The 25000-nt window shown below is 32.6% G+C and overlaps 1 protein-coding gene across 13 annotated transcripts in view; it reads right to left on the bottom strand.

Moving 5' to 3' along the window:
- Positions 1-25000, bottom strand: part of celf2 (cugbp, Elav-like family member 2) — a 247607-nt gene that overhangs the window by 63962 nt on the left and 158645 nt on the right. For all 13 annotated transcript variants that reach the window (XM_056455526.1, XM_056455524.1, XM_056455525.1 and 10 more), the window contains 2 exons: positions 14142-14338; positions 657-739 (listed from right to left, as the gene is read on the bottom strand). In XM_056455526.1, the coding sequence (XP_056311501.1) occupies positions 657-739; positions 14142-14338 (280 nt within the window). The remainder of the gene's footprint in view (positions 1-656; positions 740-14141; positions 14339-25000) is intronic.

Genomic DNA, 25000 nt, shown 5'->3' with positions numbered 1-25000 from the left:
AGTTACATCACATCATTAGTACATCATATGTAAAAAAAAATGTAAATAAATTAATAAATATTTGAAATATTTATTATTTCTGAGATCCAGCGCATCAGCAGCCAGCCTGTCATACTAGGGTGCATTTCCGAAGACCATCGTTAGCTAACTAAGGTTGCAAGTTTTGTTGTTATAAACATCATTGATTTGGCATTTCCACTGCGTCACAAACTTGTACGTTTGCAAGTACACCTCTAGAGCTGTAGTTAGAAGCAGAGTTTCTGGTTGTGTTCTATTCCCAGTTATCCCCCCTATGCTCTATTCGTTTAGAACATTCTAACATTTAAACTTGGAATGATTTAAAAAAACAAAAATTAAAGTCATCTCTCTTAGGTGTTATTTGCTTTTAAAGTATTTTTACAGTTGCAATAACTCTGAGTTTTAGCACAACATGTAGCATTCTCTCCATCAAAAAGCACAAACTCATTAAAGTTGCTCTCTGACTTGAGACAAAGACCAGCGTAAGCCTTTCTCCTCAACCCGACTTTTCCTGAATTACCACCTCGAACAAAGGAAAGCAGATTAAAAAACTCGAAACCGTCGTCATATGAATAAGAAATTCTCTGCCTCGCTGGCTTTATAGAGAGACAGACACGAGCAGATAAACAAACACTCACCCCAGTTAAGGTCTTTATGTTGTGCAGTGCATTCTGGGCCTCCAGGGCAGCTTTCCTTGTGTAGAACGTGACAAAACAGCACCCTGGGACAACAGACAGAGATGGAGAGAGAGGTAAGCATTTTAAGCATGCAATAAGCCAAGTGGATTTGATCTTTTTTTTTTTTTTGCTATATTTTTTTTCTTTTTGTCGCACTTCCTGCTGAGAGAGAAAACAATCTCACTGCTGTCATACAGATCTCTGCCAAACTACACCACAGAGAAGAGGAAAGAAAGAGGCTAATATCTGATTCTTAAAGAAACACTCCAGTTTTTCGGAAATAGGCTCATTTTATAACTCCCCTAGAGCTGAGTTTTACCATTTTTAAATCCATTTAGCCATTCTCTGCATCTGGCGCTAGAATTTTTAGCTTAGCTTAGCATAGATCATTGAATCAGATTAGACCATTAGCATAAAAAATAAAATAAAAAATTTAAAAAGAGTTTCGCTAATTTTCCTATGTATAACTTCACTCTGCTGTAGTTACATCATGTACTAAGAAGGGTGGAAAATGAAAAGTTGCTATTTTCTAGATCTATAGGAACTATACACTCATTCTGGTGTAATAAGGTACTTTGGTGTCATATCATGTCTCAGCTACTTAGCTGGGGACTATATTCAAGTGCTGCATAATAATTGAGCCTGCTGCTAAGAGCCAAGCTTTTAAGAGGAAAATTGTCAAAACTCTTTTTTGAAGATGCTAACGGTCTAATCCGATTCAATGATTTATGCTAAGCTAAACTAAAAGTGCTCCGGCAGACCCAGAGGTCAGCTGAATTATTTAAAAAATGGTAAAACTCAAAATGTTTTACCTTGATTTTACACTGCTTTTTTCACTTTTCTGAAACTGTACTTTACTGGACTTGAACTCAGGCACTCTGCATCACAAATACAAAGTGAGCTATCAAGCAAACTGAGTGTTGTATTTATTCATTTATTTATTATATGTCTCTATAAATATCTTTGGTGTTAATAGGAACAAAGGTTGTTGGCGTCATACTGCCACGTAAAGTTCATTTTACCTAAAAAGTAGAATAGTCAAACACATTTTGAAGTACATTTTTGCTTTTTCAGGAAAATGAAGATCCCAAAAACAGATCTGTCTTTCATCAGAAAACTAAAAGCTTACACACACACATACACATAAACAAACACATAAACACAAAAATATAGGTATACAAGGTGTGTGTGTGTGTGTATAGCAAGCTGAGAGTGCTGGCATGTATTCTTTAGAGAGAAAAGAGAAGAGGAACAAGGCAAAAAAATAAATAAATAAATAAATAAATGAGTGAACTGAATCTCTTTTTACTGCCAGCGAGAATTTTGGCAGGATAAACTAAGGACTCACTCATCCCTGGCAACATCGCCGTCCAGTCCACGGCCAAAACAATCGCGTTCCCAGTGTTACACATACACACGCACACACACCAGACACCAGAGAGCAATCATACACATTTAAACCCCCAACATGCCTGAATCATTCCCATCAGTCAACACTGACACTGCTTGTGGAATAATGGTTCTGGCCCATTAACACAAAGGTTGCAGGTTCAGTCCCAATTAAGAGTGACCCGGGATCTGAAGCGTTAATGAGATCCTGGTTCCGATCAATCATCATTGTGCCTGAAGGAGAACACTGACCCCGAGGGTCTCAAAGGAACAGCGGATGCAGAATTACTGTACCACGGTGACCTCAAAACACAAGCATTTACTAAATGGATTAAGCCATTAATCACTTTGAAAAACAGTCCATTAGTTTGTGTATTTACCAACAACTAAGAATGAACAATCTTTTTTTAATAAAGTTTTTTTTTAATAGTTCAACATTTACTAATGCATTATTAAAATCCATAGTGTGCTTGTTAATGTTTATTTGTACAAACATGCTAACAAAATGTATAAATATTGTAATACATGTATTGTTCATGTTTGTAAATACAACTAACATTAACTAAATGAAAGCGTTACCTATATATGTATACTGACATTTCAGATGCTTTACAATGTGCTCAGCCTGCTTGTTTGTCCATTCACACACATTTTGACCATCACATGATCTCTTACACAAAATTACATGACTTTTTAATGCACATACTGGAATTTGTTTGGTAAAAGTATTTGCATCATAGTTCATGTACATCTTTTCTTATCGTATGAAAAGTTTATCCTACTCAGTTATGCGCATACATTTTTTATGTGCATTTTCAAAATTTATGCACACCTTACCATTTCAATCAACTTATTTTTTTTTGGGCATATACAAAATGCGCATAAAAATAAGTGGATGGAAATGTACCTAATGATGACCATGTTATTTTATGTTTTATTGTTCAATTTCTGTACTTGAATGCTGTGCATAGAAAAAAACTTGATCATCTCAATCTATCAAAATAAATGAAATTGTTCCAAATAGAGCTATTCGATTCATCTGGTGAAATTATATTCATAATGCAATAAATATCGCAGCAAAACCAAATACAGCAATGTCAGATTTTTAAAATATCATGCAGCCCTAGTGTGAATGGTACTTAAATCTGATTTAGCTTTAAAAGCTAATGCAAACAGTTCCTGGACTGAATAAGCTTCCATGAAGGTTTTGACAAAATTCCAAACCAGGTTCATTGGAAATACGTGCAAAGCATAAAATACGTTGCTCCAGGTACGTTTCATTGCACGTTTCAGATGACGAATCCACTGTTTTGTAAATTTGAAATACATTACTTTGATGTTTGTACATCCACAAAAAGGTGGAGCTTGTCATACAGATCACCAGAGAACCACTGGCCTAAACTCTTGACCTAAAAAGTGCACAGCGACCACAGTTTTACCTTGATTTTACATTGCTTTTTTTTCGTATTTATTTATTTATTTATTTATTTATTTATCGATAATATGTCCCTATAAATATCATTAGTGTGAAAAGGAACAAAAGGCATCATACTGCCACGTAGAGTTTGTTTAACCTAGACACTATAGTCAAATGTATTTTGAAGTACAGTCCAAGGCACTCAAAAAGTTTTTTCTATATTTTTTTCACATTTTTTGAGAGCCTTGGACTGATTTCTGATGTTTATTCTGATGAATCCCTTACCCAAAGAGCACCGACACATTATTTGAGCTACCCTGAGCACTTTTTGTTTGATTATGTATTTTGAAGTATGCTTTTGCTTTTTCATGAAAATGTAGGTTGAAGCATGTATTTCTAATGAGCCTATCTTGCAAAAATCAGTGCATTTTAAAGCCTAAATAACTTCAGTCATTTTAAAACATTATCTAATGGTTGTGAAAAAAAGAATAAAATGCTTGTTTTTGAATTACTTTTTGCAAAAAGAAAATCCCATTTTTCTGTAAATGATAGATAAAACATGTTGCCATGAACACAATATAATGTATGTATGAAACAATGGTGTAAAATTAGATGTAGTGCAAGCGTTCATGTGCGTTTTGTGTACAGAGATTTGAGTTAATCTAAGACATGAGCCCAAACACTCCACAGCTACTCTACCAGTAATGCTACATGAGCTCATAACACTCCAGGAGTATTAGGTAACACTCCGCTACATCAAACCTTGGAATGCACCATACAGTTGTGTAAGACCAGTGGAGATAAAGATGAAGAAATCAAACAGTTCTGACTGAAAAGTCATGTTCAAACCTGCTGTAAAATCACTGCGATATTTATATATAGTCATTTATATATAGTTATTCTTAACATTTCCCAGATGTATAACTAATGTATGATAAAAAAATAAATAAATACTGGTGTTTTAATGACAATGAAAAAACTGACATCCGGGAAATTGGTCAGTTGTTCAAAAGGGTTTTTAAAGTTTAAATGCTTGAAAAAAAAAAGTTATAAAAATAAAATAAAATAATAAAATAAAAAACACAATATGAACAAACAAACAAATAAATAAAAAAAATAAATAAAATAACAAACAAATAAATAAATTATAAAATAATAATAATTATAATAATAAAATAAAAAACACAATATGAACAAACTAACTACAGGAAAAAAATAAGCTGTGGTTGGCAAATTTATCGTAAAAAATACAGTATAAATGTTATCAAGTTTACAGTAGCCATAACTGTAATATTCACAGGAAAAAAACTGTAAGCTGTGGTTGACAAATCTACCTTAAAAAATACAGTAGAAATGTTATCAAGTTTATGGTAGCAATGACCATAATATTTACAGGAAAAACCTGTAAGCTGTGTTTGACAAATCTACCATAAAAAATACAGTATAAATGTTATTAAGTTTCCGGTATCAATAACCGTAATATTTACAGGAAAAAAACTGTAAGTTGGGGTTGCCAAATTTACCGTTAAAAATATGGTAGAAATGTTTTACGGTATACTTGAGAATTGTAAAATTCACAGTAAAAAAACTGGCAGCTGTGGTTGCAATAAATCTATGATTAAAAAACAGTAGAAATATTTTTCAGCTTACAGTGTATATAAATAACTTAAAAAGATAAGGTATAATCTTTGAATGTAAACATAGCTATAGATTGATCAATGTTACTGCTGCTGATTTAGCACAAACTTGTGACTGTTTTACATATTACTCTCCTTGTCTATACCAAACAATGTCCAGAATGATCAAAACACTGCCTTCAAAACAACAGCAGAACACATTTCTCCAATAAGATCCTGCTGGTTCTTATGCTGTCAGCAAACATAAAGGAAGCCCACGCTTTCTCCACTGCCAGCGACTCATTCCTTGGCTGTTGACGGCGCTTCATGTTTAATCGTGTTGCGCCGCTGGAAACTTTTGACAATCTCAGGCAGAGGTCAGGACGCTGTTTTCCACATCTGTACGTGGCAGGACTGCTGACGGCCCAAAAAGCACCTGAGACAGGATCAAACCACGGAGCCGTACAACCGTCTCTAGAGCTCCGTGACCGACTCGTACTCGTGCTGAGACTCGCTGACAGACCCGTCCATAATCTCATGCAGCACACCACAGCACACTTACAGCTTCAGGAGTCATGTTTGGAGATCTGAACATCCGGACACTGAGAAATACTGGGGTTTTATTGACAATGAAGAGACTTTGACGTCCAGGGAAATCGGTCCGTTGCACATAAGGATTTTTAAAAGTTGAAATGTTAAATAAAATAAAATAAAATAAAATAAAATAAATAAAATAAAATAAAATAAAATAAAATAAAATAAAATAAAATAAAATAAAATAAAATAAAATAAAATAAAATAAAATAAAATAAAATTAAATTAAATTAAACAACAAAAGAACTGAAATAAATTAAAATAAAATAACAAAAGAACTAAAATAAAATAAAACAAAATAAAACAACTAACTAACTAAACTAAAATAAAAAATAAATAAAACAAAATTAAAACAAATAAAAGAACAAAAGAACAAAAATAAAATAATACATTAATTGAAATTCCCCCCAAAAGTGTAAATATTATTTGTAATAATTAATTTAACCACAGACTTCAAAAATACATTCTATTATATGAATGGTTTAAATTTAAATGGATTGTTCGTCAATATTTTCACTAAATAACAGATTAATGTTAATAGTAACATTATATTATTCATTTATTTTCATTTGCATTAGTCCTTTTGTTCATCAGGGGTCGCCACAATGGAAGGAACCGCCTATATTATATTATATTATATTATATTATATTATATTATATTATATTATATTATATTATAAAGTGTTAAATAAATGTAAAAAAATAAAGAATTATTTATTTGTGTTTTTACACCAATGGCAGATTTTAGTTTCTAATAAACAAGACTTAACCTCTTAAAACCTTTTAAACCGTTTAAATTAAATATAGCATTTTACTTGTCAAGCAAAATGATTTATTTTAAGAATGTTCAGACATTTGTACTGGGGAAAAACAAAAAAAATAACAAGTAAGATTATCATATACATATCTTATATCAAACATATCAGAACATATTTGTAAGAAATTGTCTGTTTCTATTTTCCATTTCAGCCAACAGATTTCAATCAACAGGTGCCAGCCATTTTTCTAAAAGGGAAAGCAGTCTTTCTGGCAAATCAAAACCGCCACTTTTCATGACTCTATCAAATCTTGACAGATAAAAAGAAGCAGCCTGAACATTTTACATCACATTCTGATCGAAAAACTGTCACATTATGGAAGCACAACAGGCTGCGAATATTACAGTATCTTCATGTTCACTGTGCATGAAAACAACTTCAATGCCAATTATTCCCAGATTTAGTTTTTTTATATGGTAACGACCATTAAATGACCTCAAGTTATGAACTTAATACCATAAACACACAAATCTGTTAAAATATGTACATTTATCACTGAAAAAAAAATTCAAACATGATTCCTTGGATTTGCTTTTTTTTAAGTGGTTGTACACAATTTACTTAGGCTGAATTTAAACTATTATATTAAAATATTACTAAATTTAATTTGTTTAAATTCAATCCATATAAACTGTTTGTAACAATTTTTCAGAAATCTTTTCGTTTTCAGTGTAGGAGAAAAAAAATAGGAGACCACTCAAAAATCCTTAGTTTCCCTGGATTTAAGTGTGGGTTTGAGTTATTATTTGCTTTGTCCTTTAAAGGTTGGATAACATTTCTTCCCAATTTCAAATAAAAATATTACCCTTTAGATGTTTATTTTTCAGAAATATGGCAAATTTAGTATGGGTAATGTATTTAATAGGTTTCAGCTAATCAATAAATCTAGAGAAATATATTAAAAGTATTCAGTGTAATGCCAGTGTAGTTGATAGTTCATTCTGTTGCGGTGACCCCTGATAAATCAGGGACTAAGCTGAAGGAAAATGAATGGATGAATAAATAAAGTAAATAAATAACTAACTAAATAAATAAATAAATCCTCATTTTCCTTGGATTTAATGGATTTATCAAGTATGGTTTTGAGTTATTATTTGTTTTGTCCTTTAAAAAATGGATAACATTTATTCCCAATTTCAAATAAATATATTGCCATTTAGATGTTTATTTTGTATGTATAACATTATATGTATAATTTATTTATTAGATTTAAGCTAATCAATACAATCCATAGAAATAAATGAAAAGTATTTCCCAGTACTGGAAAGGCATCCACTGTGTAAAACATATGCCAGTGTAGTTGGTGGTTGGTGGCCAGCGGAGAAATTAAAATGGTCGTGCCCAACTGAGTCTGGTTTCTCTCAAGGTTTTTTTTCTTCACTTTCGCCAATTGGTGAAGTTTATTTTCCTCTCTGCTGTCGCCACTGGCTTGCATGGTTTGGGATCTGTAGAGCTGCGCATCATTGGATTTGCTCTTCAGTGTTTGGACTCTCAGTAGTGATTTTTAAACCACACTGAACTGAGCTAAACTGAACTGAACTTAAACACTAAAAAACTGAACTACACTGTTCCAATTTACTATGATCTTTTATGTTAAGCTGCTTTGACGCAATATACATTGTAAAAGCGCTATACAAATAAAGGTGAATTGAATTGAAAAAATAGGAGACCACTTAGAAATCCTCAGTTTCCCTGGATTTAATGGATTTAAGTATGGGTTTGAGTTATTCTTTGTTTTGTCCTTTAAAGGTTAGATAACATTTATTCTCAATTTCAAATAAAAAATATTGCCATTTAGAGGTTTATTTTTTTAGAAAAAATACAATTTTAGTATGTAGAATTTATTTATTTATTAGGATAAATACAATCAATAAAATCTACTGTATATAAATAAATGACAAATATTTCTTAGTAAGGGAAGAGCATCTGCCAGTGTAGTTGGTGGTTTATTCCGCTGTGGTGACCCCTGATAAATCAGGGACTAAGATGAAAGAAATTGAATGAATAAATTAATAAAAGAAAATAAATCAAATAAAAATAATAAAACTATATAAAATAAACAACAAAACACAAAGCTTATACAAAGTTTAACTTAATATTTTAAGCCAGCTTGATTATTGTAAGTTGAGATGACTGGAAAAGTTTAAGGCAGTGGGATGTTTTTTTACAGTGTTTTCTTTCCATCTATGACAAACTGTCCATTTTTACTTCCATTTCCCTTCACATAAGACAAGTTTCAATCAACAGGTGCTGTTGATTATTCTAAAAAGCTAGCAGTATGCAAGTCCAAAAGTGCCGCTTTTCATCGAATCCTAACAGATAAAGCATTTTGCATCCCATTTCTATTGAAGAAGTGTGACATTGTAGAAGCACAAGAGTCCTGTCTTCATGTTGACTGTAAATGTAAATGACTTGCGTGCCAATTATTTTAGTTTTGATCTGTTATAAGAGGCGACCGCCCAATGCCCTCAAGTTATGGACTTAATACCATAAACGTGCACATATCTGTTAGAATTCATTTCAATACATTAACATAGCACGTCTGCATTTGGCCTTAGAGGACACACACACACACACACACACACACACACACACACACACACACACACACAGACACACACACACACACTTGTATCATTCAGCGGCTGTGCGACGTGTCCGGGGACTGAAAGCGATGCACACACAAACGCATCCATTCATCTTGCGAGCATGTAGGCGTACGTGTGTGTGAGTGTGTGTGTGTGTGTGTGACGGACTTCAAAGGCAGACAGGAATACATCTTTACTAAAGAAGCCCAGCTGCTCAGGGCCATTTAGCCCTGGACTCGCTCTCGCATCGCTCAATCAACAAGGGACAGTCTGTGTGCGTGTGTGCGTGTGTGTGTGTGTGTGAAGCATGGCTCTGATAAACAATTCCTGCTCTTCACCTCTGGGTGCATTTATATTCTGCTCCTCACACACACACACACACACATAGGCGATCAGTGAGGTCGTCTGTTTCGGATGCACCTCCCTGCTGATATTTAGGGTATGGTGGCCCGAGAGGGACACACACATGTGGGGTGTTGAACGTGGCGTCCCGCTTCGAATCTTCATTCATTCATTCATTTTCATTTCGGCCTAGTCCCTTTATTAATCAAGGGTCACCACAGTGGAATGAACCGCCAACTTATCCAGCATATGTTCTACACAGATCATACGTGAGATTAGATTTTAATTGTAATCTAGTTGTCTGCACTGTAACATTTGACTGCATGCATAATGAATGCTATTGATAGCACTTGCTTTTTTCCTGTCCACCTTTACCTAGAAATCAGTGTGACATATTCTAATTGTGTTTTGGCATATTTATATGACTAGTGTATGTCTGGAAACTGATGACACAAAAAAATGGATGGACGGACGGACGGACGGACAGACAGAGACATACAATTTAATTAAGCATAAGACTGTACTTTAAGTAAACTTTACTTGCATCATTCGTCAGAGTAGTTTCAGTGAAATGGGGATTCATTTTGGAAAGTAAAATTAAAGAAATAAAAGACAACTAAACTGAAAGTACAAACATACATAAAAATAAGTAGAACTAAATAAATAAATAAATAAAATAAAGCATAAAATACAGAGAGCCTAAATATATAGAGATGTACCGTGTTTGTTATTTTAAAGTGATAGGACTAAGACAATCAATAAATAAGCTTTTTCATTTACTTTTTTTTTTTTTACAATTTTCATTTACATTTTTGTTGTTGATTATATTTTATTATCTTATGTTCTGTCTCAATTATTGTACATAAATAATAAATGAATTAAAAACGAGTTTGCATAATTCAATTAAGTAAACCTAACCAATTACTTTTTACAGTGTAGACAGACAGACAGACAGACAGACAGACAAACGGACAGACAGACAGACAGACAGACAGACAGACAGACAGACAGACAGACAGACAGACAGACAGACAGACAGACAGACAGACAGACAGACAGACAGATAGATAGATAGATAGATAGATAGATAGATAGATAGATAGATAGATAGATAGATAGATAGATAGATAGATAGATAGATAGATCCCATCACTGGGAAACACTCATACACTTTCATTCACACACATACACTACGGCCAATTTAGCTTACCCAATTCACCTATAGCACGTGTCTTTGTACTGTGGGGAAAACCGGAGCACCCAGAGGAAACCCACACGAACACGGGAAGAACATGCTAACTCCACACAGAAATACCAACTGACCCAGTCGAGGCTCGAACCAGCGACCTTCTTGCTATGAGGCAACATCGCTACGCACGACCAATTTTTTGTTACATTATTTATCTTAATATGGGAAAATAAATATTCCACAACCTACAACAGATAACATATAAAGTAAATAAACAACCTACTTGTGTTGTATTTATTTGTGGGCAGATATTAAACTAGCCATATTTTTGGAAAGTCACCAAAAATAGAATAAGTATGTGTGTGAATTTGAATAAGATCTCGGGTCATCAAACAATGTGTGTGTATGTTGCTTTAGGACACTTTGAATTTAGTCTAGTTCCCCGGCACACTTTCCAAATATAATCCAGCCAATAATTGATCATTTCAAAAGATAAATAAAACTATCCTCGAGGAGAAAAAAATGTCCTAAACAAATCATTTCTAATTGTCAGACACCGCAGGGAAAATCACAGCAAGTTAACGCTCACCTGGCCACTTTGTTGCTTAAAAAAAAATAAAAAATAAAAAATCTTTCAATACGGTCTAATTTAAAAGTCGGAGCCACACGTGGGCGACCTTTACCTAAATGAAAATGGGTTGGAGTGGCGCTGAAGGCTAGCGCTGGCCATTACTGAGGCCTTGATGAAGCCGGACCTGAGTGAACCGAGCTACAGGAGCACTCAATCGGTCGTCTGAAAGCCAATCACACACCTCGCTCCGACAGAGACGCCCGAGTCCAGGACTTGAGTAATGCTCACCCACTCGGCCCTGACTCATCCTCCATATAAGAGCGAGAGGACGGCGGCACTGCCAGCGTCTACATGCCATCTTCCTGTCTGAGTGTTAACAACTCCACAGAAGCGAGGTTCACGCCTACGCTTGAGCGCTATTCTGAAACCCAGAGAGCCGCTTGCTGTTCGCTGTCTGCAGCCCACGCCAAAACTCAACCTCACAAGCAGACATGTGATGCTGGAAGATTACTTGCCGTGATAATTAACACTATAAACATTATTATGGCGATTACTGACCATTTCACAATGTGGTATCATGAAGATTTCACCCAAAAATTCATTCTTTCTTTCTTTCTTTCTTTCTTTCTTTCTTTCTTTCTTTCTTCAGTTGAATACCTGAAGATATTTTGAGGAATGTTTGAGGAAAACCGATAGCTGTTGACATCCATGATTGCAAAAACAAATGGAAGTCAATTGCTATGTATCCATCCAAAGATGCTAATTAGATTTATGCACAAATGAGTATTATCCAAATCTTTATAAGCTTCTTTTTCCTGTTGAACTCAAAAGAAGATATTTTGAGGAATGTTGAAAACAAACAGCCACTGACATCCATGGTAGCAAAAGCAAATACTATGGAAGTCAATAGCTATGTTTCCATCACATTATTAGAAAGTATAATAGGTATCAAGAGTGCATGTTTACATTTAGTCTAGAACTACACACCTGAAATTAAAGGTTCTTTATTGCCATTGATGATTTCCAGAATAAACTAAACAAAACCTTGGCAGAATTAAAGGTAATTTACAGAGGAAAAAATGGTTCTTTAAATTAGTAAAATGTTCTTTAAGCTAAGAAAAGGCTATATGGATTTTTAATGGCAGTGCTGTGAAAACTCCATTTTAGTGTTGTACAGTAACCAGCATGTTTACCAACAACCAACCAACAAAATGTACTAATCCACAATTCCATGATGACATGATGATTGTTGTCAATAAAAGCGAATTTTTGAAAAAGCAGCCCAGGTATTTTCTTAAAAATAAAATAAAACCTTGTTACTTGAAAAGTAATCGGATTACTTGTAATCTGTTGCCACCAACTTCCAATAGAAAATGTCAAATTTTACATTGGGTAAAACAGCATTTGAGCAAAGAAATAATAATAATAAAACATGAATGAATGAATGAATGAATGAATGAATGAATGAATGAATGAATGAATGAATGAATGAATGAATGAATGAATCAATGAATGACACAAGCTACAGTATATCTCACATCACATATTTCAAAAAGTAGCTCAGGTATTTTCTTCCAAAGTAAAAACAAATTATGTGTTATGTGTTACTTATAAAAAAGTATTTGGATTATTTGTAATGGATTACCCCCAACATACTCAGCTTTAAAACAGCTACTGACAAAGGGAATATTAGGAAGATGTTGATAAATAAGCAAGGCAAAAACAGACCTACAGGAAATGAAGAATCAAAGCAGGAAGTCCGACGCTCAAGCTATAACGCATGTCACATGTGAGCAGCGTAATGATCAGATATTTCAGTTAATGGAATAATAAAAGGATACATGTATGAATGAATGAAGCAACAAAAACAGATTCAATAAAAAAAGTAATGTATTACTGTTACTGGTTACTTGTTACTTGTAATCCGTTGCCCCAAACACTGGCAGTTTTAAGACAACTTTTTTTTTGCGATGGAACAATAAAACAACATATGAATGAATGAATGAGTGAATGAATGTGTGAATTAGCGAATTAATTAACAAAAACAGATTCAATAAAAAATGTAATGTGTTACTTGTTACTTTTAAAAAAGTAATCAGTAATCAACACTACTCTGCTTTGAAACAGCTGCTGACAGATGGAATATTAGAAAGATTTTGATGATGAAAGCATGACAAAAACAGACCTACAGAAAATGAAGAAACAAAATAGGAAGTCAGACGCTCAAGCTATAATGCATGACACATGTGAGTAGCATAATGATTATATGAAAAAAAGTAGGTCAGATATTTTCGTCAATTAAAAAAATAATGCACTACTTGGAAAAAAGTAATCCGATTACTTGTAATCCTTTGCTTTAAACACTGGCAGTTTTAAAAGCCGCTTTTTTTTCGATGGAATAATAAAACAATATAAATATGAATGAATGAAGCAACAAAAACAGATTAAATTTGAAAAAGTAATGTGTTACTTGTTACTTAAAAAAAAAATCAGATTACTTATAATGCATTACCCCAACACTACTTGGTTTTGAAACAGTTATTGAGAGATGTATTATTAGAAAGATTTGGATGAAAAAAGCATGGCAAAAACAGACCTACAGGAAATGATGAATCAGAACAGGAAGTCTGATGCTCAAGCTATAACACATGACACATGTGAGCAGTGTAATGCTAAAAAAAGTAAGTCAGATATTTTCGTTAATTAAAAAAAATTATAATAATGCGCTACTTGAAAAAGTAATCCGATTACTTGTAAAGTGTAACCACAACACAACTTTTTTTAAAAGATGGAATAAAAAGCGACACAAAGACATACAGGAAATGAGAAATCAAAACAGGAAGTCATATGCTCAAGCTATAACACGTTACACATGTGGCAAGTCTACATGTGTGATGCATTAAGACGAGAAACACGCTCTACCTTTGCTCTGTGGTGGGTTCTGGCTGCGATCTCGCAGTATGTTGATCTGGTAAACGGCTCCGTACGGCTCAAACAGCTCCTTTAACTCTTTCTCGGACCAGGAGCGAGGAATCTGACCCACGAACATCTTAATGGCGTCCGGATCAGGCTGGTCTGAATGCTCCAGAGCGCCGTTCATCTTCCCAGCTGTACCGTTACTGCAAAGACAGAAGAAATAAATGAGCGTTAAATGTGAAAACGGTGGTCTGGAAAATGGTGGATGAAAAGGGTTGGTCTCCGAGCTCACAGCGAGAGTGAATTTGGGCCGGACAGATCGACAACTGCTCCTCATTAAAGCAGGAAGACAGTGAGACACAAGTGCTGATTAAAATCACAACAGTGTTATTACACTCAGCATGTGTGCGCTATTGTGTTTGCAGTCCTGAGCAGGTACATTTCTGAGGCTTCCACGAGTTTGGTGTAAAATAGCAGAAGATCCTCAGTTCGTCAAACTAAACAAAATGGAAGTTTTTAATGGGCGCCAATAGAGCAGGAACTGATAAATGACACAATTATAAAAAAATACACTTTTATATTTCTTGAGATTAATAAGATTACTACATATATGTTTAGCTGTGACTTTGCTGAATCAGCACTGTGCTACGTCTGACAGATTGCACTGTTATGTCTTTCTTTTCTTTTTCATTCCTTTAAAACCTGTTTTAACACATTTTAATCCATTTTATTCTTTGTTTTTTTCTCCTATATTTGAATTTAATGTTTCTTTTTTTATTGTTTATGTAAAGCACTTTGAATTACCATTGTTTATGAAATGTGCCACATATATATACTGTACATATATATACTGTATATATATATATATATATATATATATATATATATATATACTTGCCTCGCCTTACCAAAGATTCACTAAACTTGTTTTTCTGCAACATTTTTCAGTTTATTTCATGACTTTGTCATTCAAAATATGGATATAAAGCAGATCTATAGATTATGACCAACCTTTTGAATGACTAACATTTCCAAAACCAACAGAAACATTTCCAACTTAAACAATATTTGTATGGAAGGACTTAAAAAGGTGATTTTTTTAAAGAGTTTTGAATACATCAAGAAGACTTTCATTGTTAGCGCATTACTGCAAATAAAATTTTGTGTTTCTTTGCTTGTTTATGGGTCAAAAACTGCATGTAAGTTGATCAAAAATCTAATTAAATGTATTTAATTTGACATAAATAGAGAGCATATGAATTGTAAGTAAAGGTTGCATCTTAAAGGGACCCAAAACAAAGTGTTTCTAAACCTTTATGAATTAGTTACTCCTGTTGAACATAAAATGATGTGTTCAGATGAATATTGGGAAAAAGCGATCATTGACACCCATATTAGGAACAAAAAAAATTGTAGGAACTATAGTAAAAAAAAAACAATATAGGGATTCATAAGTTGTTCATTTATTTACTTATTTGCTGAATTTTTCAGTATATCTTTGTGCGATATAGAATTAAAATTTGAGGGTGAACTATGATGTTTTAAATCTTTTTAATGTTTTGAATCTTAAAGGGATGGTTAACCAAAAAGAAGTTTTTCTAAACCTTTTTGAACACAAAATGTTCTGATGAATGTTGGGGAAAAAGCAGTCATTGACAACTATAATAGGAACAAAAAAATAGTAGGAACAAAACATACTTTTCTTTAATTAATTTCTTTAAATTTTTCCCCAGTATTATTCAGTATATCTTCCTGGCGGTTGGAAGATGAGTATATAATGAGAGAATTTAAATTTGTGGGTGAACCCCCATGTTTAATGTTTACTTTTGTGAATGTAAAAAGTGAAAAAATTAAGGAACCAGCTAAAAAATTTAGAATTTAAAGAAAATATTAACGTAATATTATCATTTTACTGAAACCCATAACTGCTGACATTAAACGACTAAATATATGTCACTGAATCACTGAATATATATTTATAGTTCAAAACATAAATAAATAGAAAACAAAATTTCAAGCTGCATTAACCTTTACTCTTCGATGTTTGAAAATGACCTAAATATCAATATCAATCAATTTCACAGCACGTGAAAACTCAGACCTCACCATCCTTTTCAACTCTCTTTTATCCGAATCCACTAAAAAATCTTGACCTGCTAAATTGTCTAAACTGAGCTGGATCAGTGTGCGACCTCCAGACACTCATGTTGCCGGTTCAGCGAGTTCATGAGGAATTTCAGCCGCTTGTTTCACTTCCACATCAGAGCTCTGAGAGAGAGAAATATCGACCCCGAACATGCTCACATTTCCTTCTTTACCAGCTAACAAACAACAAACCACCCAGAAATAAAAAAAACAGCCTCAGCAGGACAAGATTTAATATTAAGTTTGCTTTGCTGATCGAAGGCCAACCTGCCTGTTGCCCTTCAAATGATCTGAAAATGAAGGAATTTCACATAAATAAACGCTTCTCTGCTCATTAGCATTTCCTCATGAGATTAATTATCGCAGTAAGTATTCTTTGAGTAAAGTCTTCAAGAAAAGCACTAGAATGTCTTCTCTTAAAAGCGTGCTTCACTCCAAGGACATTTTGACGTAAATTAAGCACTATTTTCTGTACAAAAGGAATCAGATTTTTTTATTATTTTTTTTTTAATTCAGTATAAACTGTGCTGGTCTGACATTGTCATGCAAATTAATTTAGTTTAGGAAATAAGTAGATTTGAAGAATTAAAAATTTAAACAAAAGAAATTTTAAAATGAAATGAAATTATATAATAAAAAAAAATTAATCAATCAAATAAACAAGATTTTAAAAAAAATATATTTTATTTTACTAATTTTGATGAATCTAAAAAAAATGAATGAATAAATAAATAAATAAATAAATAAATAAATAAATAAATGACCGAACGAATGAATGAATAAATAAATAAATAAATAAACTACATTGTGAAAGAAATTTTATTTTGCTTACCCAGTTGGAAGGTGATTTTGTTTTAAGTAGTTTCTATTTATTTATTTATTTATTTATTTATTTATTTATTTTTTATTATTATTATTATTATTATTATTATTATTATTATTATTATTATTATTATTATTATTATTATTATTATTATTATTTTGCAGTGTAGGCAAATCCATTTTGCAGTATGGCAAATCATAATTTTACATTTCAATAACAATAAAACACATAATTGAATGAATTTAATAATTTATTTTATAATTAAATGGTAATTAAATGATACAGATGTAAAATACAACAACTACTACTACTACTACTACTAATAATAATAATAACAGAAGTCACTGATAAATAAATACAACAAAAAAGTCTCAGAGAGAAGGAGTAAACTCAAAGATTTTAGGTAAAGAAACAATAAAAACATGTAAAAACTTATCATACAATGGTATAAATTACGGCTGCACGAGATTAAAAAACTGACATTGCAATATTTTGTTTTTCAGCGATATACATTGCGAGATAAAATATATTACACCAAATGGATTTCTGTGGAGAATTCGCTATTTCAGAATGTTTGGGGTGATATTATAGTGGTGTCCAAATGCGTAAATTATTAGAACTGAACAAAACAATACAAATGAGATTAAAAAAGGTCTTTTATATTTGTCTGGTAAGTCTTAATGGCAGTTGGACACAAATATTTAAAAATCTAATGTAAAATGACACTTGTAGTCTTCAATATAAAGTTTAAATATGACTAGTCTTTGTTATTGTTTCTTGTGTCTGAATGCTTTAAACTCAACTAATATGTTTAACGAAAAAAAAAAAAACTAAATGCAATTAATAAACTTGAAATAAACAATAGCTAAACTTTGACATTAATCCACAGGTTCCTGGTCAACAATAAATCACAATTAACATTGCAGATCCAGCAATGTGACTATTGCAGATGCGCACATTGTGATGTCCATGATGAAATGATATGTTGTGCAACCCTACTGTATTTATGTAAATAAAAAAAGTAAAAAAGGTTCAAATATGATATTCAGCACTCAGCATAATTGAGTCGACCCCATTTTGAAAATTAATATATTTGTATCAATTTTTTCAGTAAATGTAGGCCATGTATTTTGGTGCATTTATACAAAACAGATTTATTAAACAGATATATTTATTCAAATAATTTTTTAGTCACCAAAGATATTTAGAGATTGAAAGAAAATACAATTAAAGTCAGGCAAAATATTGCAAAAATAATGACAACCTACAAAATAAAATAAATTTTTTTCCTATTTTTTAATTTGTGTTTAATATTTTTTTATAACATATTACTTTGGGTGTACTAGTTTTTGGACCGTTATCGTAGGTTATTTTGTTAGATAAGCTCCAGATTTGGCTAATCTAATGTATATGCACAAATATAATATTGTATAGCTTCTTATTAATAATCTGAACTTAAAAGATAGATTTGTGAGGGACGAACTTATATAAGCTGAGCACTGTAAATATCATGACTACAGCAATGTCAAACAACTCAAACAGGCAGAGTCCATCCTACAATCTGTATCCTGACTTTTGCACCAACTATATACACACTGCCACATTTACAGATTACAAGTGGAAACTGCATCATCAATTAGACTTAAAAACAAACATCAATTAGACTTAAAAAAAAAAAAAGTAAATTAGTTAATCTGCAAGCCTCATTTCTCTTTAAAGTGATGAAGTGATTTGAAAAACACAAGGCCTGGAATGAAACAGAAGAAAGACAGAAAGCGCCACAGACCTCTGAACTCGATTCATCCATCTCTTGCAGAAAGAGCCTATTCTCTCTGCGGAGACGCCCAAGTCTTTCAGAGACTTAAAGGACATTCCTGGACAAGCCGCGGGGTCACGGAAACCCCTAACCTTAAATTAATGTCTCGACAGAGACCCTCGCCGCCAAACACACAACAGCAATGCAGGAAAGAGAGAGAGAAAGAGACGGCACTGCGAGTGTCAGACTATGTGTGTTTGTCTGTGTGTGTGTGTGTGTGTAAGTGCATGTGCATTTGTGTGTGTGTCACAATTGTTAATTGTTTGGTTTGACAAGGCCCGACTGCAGGAATACAAAGGCACAAGTCACTGGAAGCCTGTAACAGTGTGCTGGAGGACACACACACATATACAGATAGAGAAAGAAAGAGAGAGAGAGAGTCGCACATACATACACGGGCCTATGGTTTAAAAAGTTGAAAAATGACTTGAGAAAGTTTTGAATTGATGAAATTTCATAACGTTTTCTGATGAATCTTGCACATTTACATCATTTTGAAGTGTAGACGAAACATTTAAAAATGTATCAATAATAATAAAAATAAATAAGATGAATTAAATAACTAAGTAAATGAACAAAAAAAAACATACACAAAAACTATTTCTTCACTGAGGTCAGTAAGATTTTTACATTATTATATTAATAATATAATATAATAATAATAATAATAACATTATTATAATAAATTGTATTATTATTATTATTATTATTATTATTATTATTATTATTATTATTATTATTATTATTATTATTATTATTATTATTATTATGTTTTTAAATGTTCATCTCCATAAAATCTAATAAGCAATCTATGTAATTTTTGGGATCCCCTGACATATTTTCGTTTTTGTCTGTGCTACTTGCAGTGTGATTCTGTATTTGCATATGTTGTGAGTATTTTCATGCACATGTTTAGTCAGAGATTGATGAATTAATGTTAATTCCCATAAACTCTAATAAATAATTTATAAACTTTTGGGGGTTCCCCGACACATTTTCATTGTGGTCTGTGCTATTTGCAGTACATTTCTGTTTTTGCATGTGTTGTGAGTATTTTCAGGAATTACAATCTATAAATACAATCATAGTTAAGGTCACAGATGGAACAATTTATTATGCCTGAATGTTTTTAAAAACATTATAAAATAACAGGCATAAAATAACTTATGATAACGGTCCAAAAACTAGTACACCTAAATTTATATGTTATAGAAAAATGTTAAATACAAATTTAAAAAAGAGGAAAAATCAAGAGAAGCAAAATAATAATAATAATAATAATAATTAGTTGGAATTTTGTAGGTTGTCATTTTTTTTGCAATATTTTACTTAAATTTAATTGTTTAATTTTTCAATTTCTCTGTTTTGTTCAAATGCACCAAAATGCATTGCCTATATTTACTGAGAAATGAATAAAAATATAATTTTTTAAAAATGGGGTGTAGTCAGTTATGCTGAGCACTGTATATATACTTCTATTCTTTATTTTTTATTTATTCTATTCTTCAAAGAGTCCTGCAAAGAAGTTAAAGTTACCACAAAAATATTGAGAGTCAGCTGTTTTAACAATGATTATAATATGAAATGCTCCGTCAGCATTTCTAATGCAAGTATTGGATACTGGATTAAGGCTAAAAATATTCCCATCGCAAGAATAAACTACATATCAGGCAAAAATAGATCTTATCAAGCAGATTTGGAACACAAATCATTTCATGACACATTAAAAGACTCTATTTTTGAATCATAGTGAAGTCTCTAAAATACTAATCATTTGTCATATAAAATCTTTGTATGTTTCCTGTTATTCTTCAAAGCACTAGATTTGAGCCATTTGTAAGAATTATAGGTAAGAATAAGCTTGTTGTTTTCTTTTTAACATAAATATACAGTTGAATACACTTTAACACATTTCTAAACATAATAGTTTTAATAAGTCATTTCTAATAGCTGATTTATTTTACCTTTGCCATGATGACAGTAAATAATATTTCATTAGATATTTTTCAAGACACTTCTATACAGCTAAAAGTGACATTTAAAGGCTTAACTAGGTACATTAGGTTAACTAGGCAGGTTAGGGTAATTAGCCACGTTATTGTATAACGATGGTTTGTTCTTTAGACTATCGAAAAAAATTAGGGGCTAATAATTTTGACCTTAAAATGGTTTTTACAATTTTTTAACTGTTTTTATTCTAGCCAAAATAAAACAAATAAGACTTTCTCCAGAAGAAAAACAAACATTATCAGACATACTGTGAAAATTTTCTTGTTAAACATAATTTTGGAAATATTTAAAAAAGAAAAAAAAATTTAAATGGGGGCTAATAATTCTGACTTCAACTGTATATGTTATGCTTAATGACAATTAAAAATAATTTCACATTTGACTTACAAACATTCTAAAAACACTGAAACATTCAATTCATGAAACAATAGTTAACTCAAAACTGAAAAATCATTTACTCATCCTCCAATTGTTTCAAACATGTTCGAGTTTCTTTCCTCAGGTAAAAAAAGAAGATAGCTTGAAGGATGTAGGGGTTGAGAAAAAAAATTACTTCCATAGTATTTTGTGATCTTACAATGGATGTCCATTCCCAAAAATCTACAGCATGGTGTTCAACCCTGTTCCTGGAGATCTACCTTCCTGCACAGTTCAGCTCCAACCCTGATTAAATACACCTGAACCATCTAATTAGGACCTGAACAGCACTTGATAATTACAGACAGGTGTGTTTGATATGGGTTGCAACTGAAATCTGCAGGAAGGTAGATATCCAGGAACAGGGTTGGTCATCCCTGTTCTACAGGATTGCTTGTTTTGTGTTCAACAAAAGAAAGAAATTCATAAATGTTTACAACTACTTGAAGGAAATATTGATTTCAGGGGGAACTGTGCCCTTAAATTTAACAATTTAATAGCATTAAACATGCTTCCCATCCCAAAAAAGAAAAGTTAATTTAATTTGAAGCCAAAGAACACAGAACAGAACTCCTCATCTTTAATCAACAAACAGAACACCTCGACGAAGCGGCACAATCCTGTTACATTATTTGAATCTTTAATGAAATCCTTAAGGAAGCGGAGTCATTATGTGAAATTATAATCATTAAACTCTCTGTCAAGGCTAATGGAGAGTTTAAACACACTGTCCTCTACCTGAACATCTTTCATTCCCTCGTCTGTGCCCACAAGAGAAAGAACCGAACTTGAGGTGAAAATAAAAGTGTGTGTGTGTGTGTTTGTCTGTGTGAATGTAAGTCCTGAGGCTCAGATTAAGTTGTCAAGTGGATCCACTGCTGCCACAGCCTTCCTTCTCTCTCTCTCTTCTTCTTTCTATCCACTTCCCTCTCAATTTGAGTCAATTGTCTGCCTTAATGGCTTAACTAGACCTTCCATCAGCCTGGACTGCTCTTAACGTGTATGTGTGGGTGCATGTGTGTGTGTGACGATTGCTGATGTAAGGATGTCCGCAGGCTCGCACACTCACATGTACACTCACAGGTACTTAGAAACAAGCACAATAAAAGAGCGCAAGCAGGCTAATCGACTGTGCTTGTGAAGACAGTATGACTGCTCATGTAAACAGTGCTGTAGGGATCATGACTAGAGACTCAGCAACTTTCATACAAGCTTGGTTAGCCTTCAGCCTAACTAAAAAATCGTCTTTTGCTGATTGTTCAAACTACTTATTTAAAATGAGTTGAAACAACACAATTCTTAAGGTTTTTATGACAATCTAATTGTTTTATATTCAATATTCATTTGTAAAAATGATTAAGTTAACGTAATCGAATTGTGTTGTGACAACATGAAGAAATTGTGTGCAAACCAGCATTTTTTACAGTGTACACTGTAAAAAATGCAGGGTTCCACATAATTCCATCATGTTGTCCCAACACAAATCGATTAAGCTAACTGAGTGGACTGAACTAGGGTTGGGCGATGTCGACCAATTTGGCATCGTCGTCATTGGCGGCTGTTAATTAATTATTTATAAATAATTAATTAATTCATAACAAATTAACTATTTGCAGCCTACCGTTTCAACTACCTAACTCCATGGTTTTGTTTTACCCATAGCCAAATCATAAATAAATACGGATAAGTTATACACAAATTACCCCCTGCCAATCACTTTTTCCATGGGCAGGAATAGGCAGAGTGATCTGTGTCGTTATAATGGCGTCAACAAACCTGGTTGGTAAAAAAGATTTTTTTTACAACCAACAAAAACCAACCAACAGTATCTGAGGCTTTCGCTAAAATTACTAAGTACAAGTGTAAAAGTGAAAGTTTGAAGCGGTGTACTGATGCTGTGACACGTTACCTGATAGATTCAAAAGACTGAAGAGTCATTAGATAGAGACAAGATTAATTAAATACCACATTTAACAACCATAGTGAGACGCGATCCAGCAGTTCATCCTTGATAAACTGTCCGACGTGCACTGCTCTCTGAGGTTTTGTGCTCAGAGTACCCATTAGTGTGGAGCTAGTGTGGACGGAGGGCTGTTCAGAAATGCTAGGTGAAACGCCAGCGTGGATGTGGATCGTTTTCGTTCTAAAATGGCATTTTAAAACTAAGACGTATTAGTGTAAGCGGGGCCTAAGTGTGTATTTTTCGCGAGCGGGTTTGCAATGGGGTCGACCCAAACAAGACCCAACCCTAGACTGTACATTAAACATTACATTTTAAATAGGCAGTTTGAACAAGCAGGAAAAATGTTTTGAGTGTATATAGAGTTAAAACATTTATTTATATGAATTTGGAATCGTTTTCTATTTATTTTAACATGTGTGGGGCATTTCTACACCTCTTACTTTATTAACCATAATAATAGTAAGGGGAAAAATAATGTGTGTTAATTTCTGTAAAATAACAACAAATCTATAATGTAAATTATATCTATAATATAAAAAATAAACTGTAAACTGTATTTACATGCATATATTATACAAAATTATATGATGATAAATATATTTTTTATTAATTTATTTCATTTTTAGACTTTAATTTCTTTGTCCAATATTGCAAACGAACTACAAAAAATGTCTATGTATATTTCTGTGTTATACATGGAAATTCATCACAATTTACCTAAAATAGTTTATTATGATGATTTTTTTATTTCATTTTAAGGCAAAAGTATTAGTATTCTCGTCAATTGTCATATAATATTTTAAAAATGGTCAGTGATGTTTAACTGAGCAAGCAATTGTTTACAGTATTTTGTATAATATTGTTTTCTTTTGGAGAAAGCCTTACTTCAGTTAGTTTGGCGGGAATAAAAGCAGTTTTTTATTAGCTACAGAACAAACCACTGGTTTCCAATGACTTGCCTAATTGACGAAACTTGCCTAGTTAACCTAATTAAGCCTTTAAATTGCACTTTAAGCTGAATATTAGTATCTTTCAAAATAACTAGTAAAATATGATATACTATCATCATCGCAAAGACAAAATAAATAAGTCATTAGAAATTACAGACTCAAACTACTCTTTAAAAATGTGTTGAATAATAAAAACTATTAAGAGCGCTTAGGAAATATTTTTCCTAAAGTGAAGTGCTAATAATTTTGTCTTCAAATATACGCCTAATATAGACCATTTTGAGGGATGTAAACAAAAACAATGGTATTTCCTGTTTTACATTGTTAATTTCTCTAGCTTCCGAGAATCCAAAAAGAGTCGCATATTGATAAATAATGCTATGATAGCTGTCTTAACATTAAGTTATGATTGAATTGCCTCTTTTTACAGTTATGAAATTGTTTGATAACAAGAAGGAAATGTTCATGAGCCAATGACACGACCACATTAAAACGGTCTATCTGCGTTATTCATCAGCTAAAATCTCTCTGGCAAGTCAAAGTAATTCAAACAGCACACATACAGACAGGTGAGATATAATACAGTTATATAAAAGTACAGTGTTAAAGACATGAGCTGATAGGTTGCGAAAAATGCAAGGAGACTGTGAAAATCAAATTCATTTGGATACAAAATCCCTCTCCCAGCCATTCCACACACATTAGTTGACAGGCAGCTGAGGGGAAGTGGCAAACCTGTAA

Source organism: Danio aesculapii, chromosome 4, assembly GCF_903798145.1.
Source record: "Danio aesculapii chromosome 4, fDanAes4.1, whole genome shotgun sequence".
Taxonomy (NCBI): domain Eukaryota; kingdom Metazoa; phylum Chordata; class Actinopteri; order Cypriniformes; family Danionidae; genus Danio; species Danio aesculapii.
This window is presented reverse-complemented; position numbering and strand designations above follow the sequence as displayed.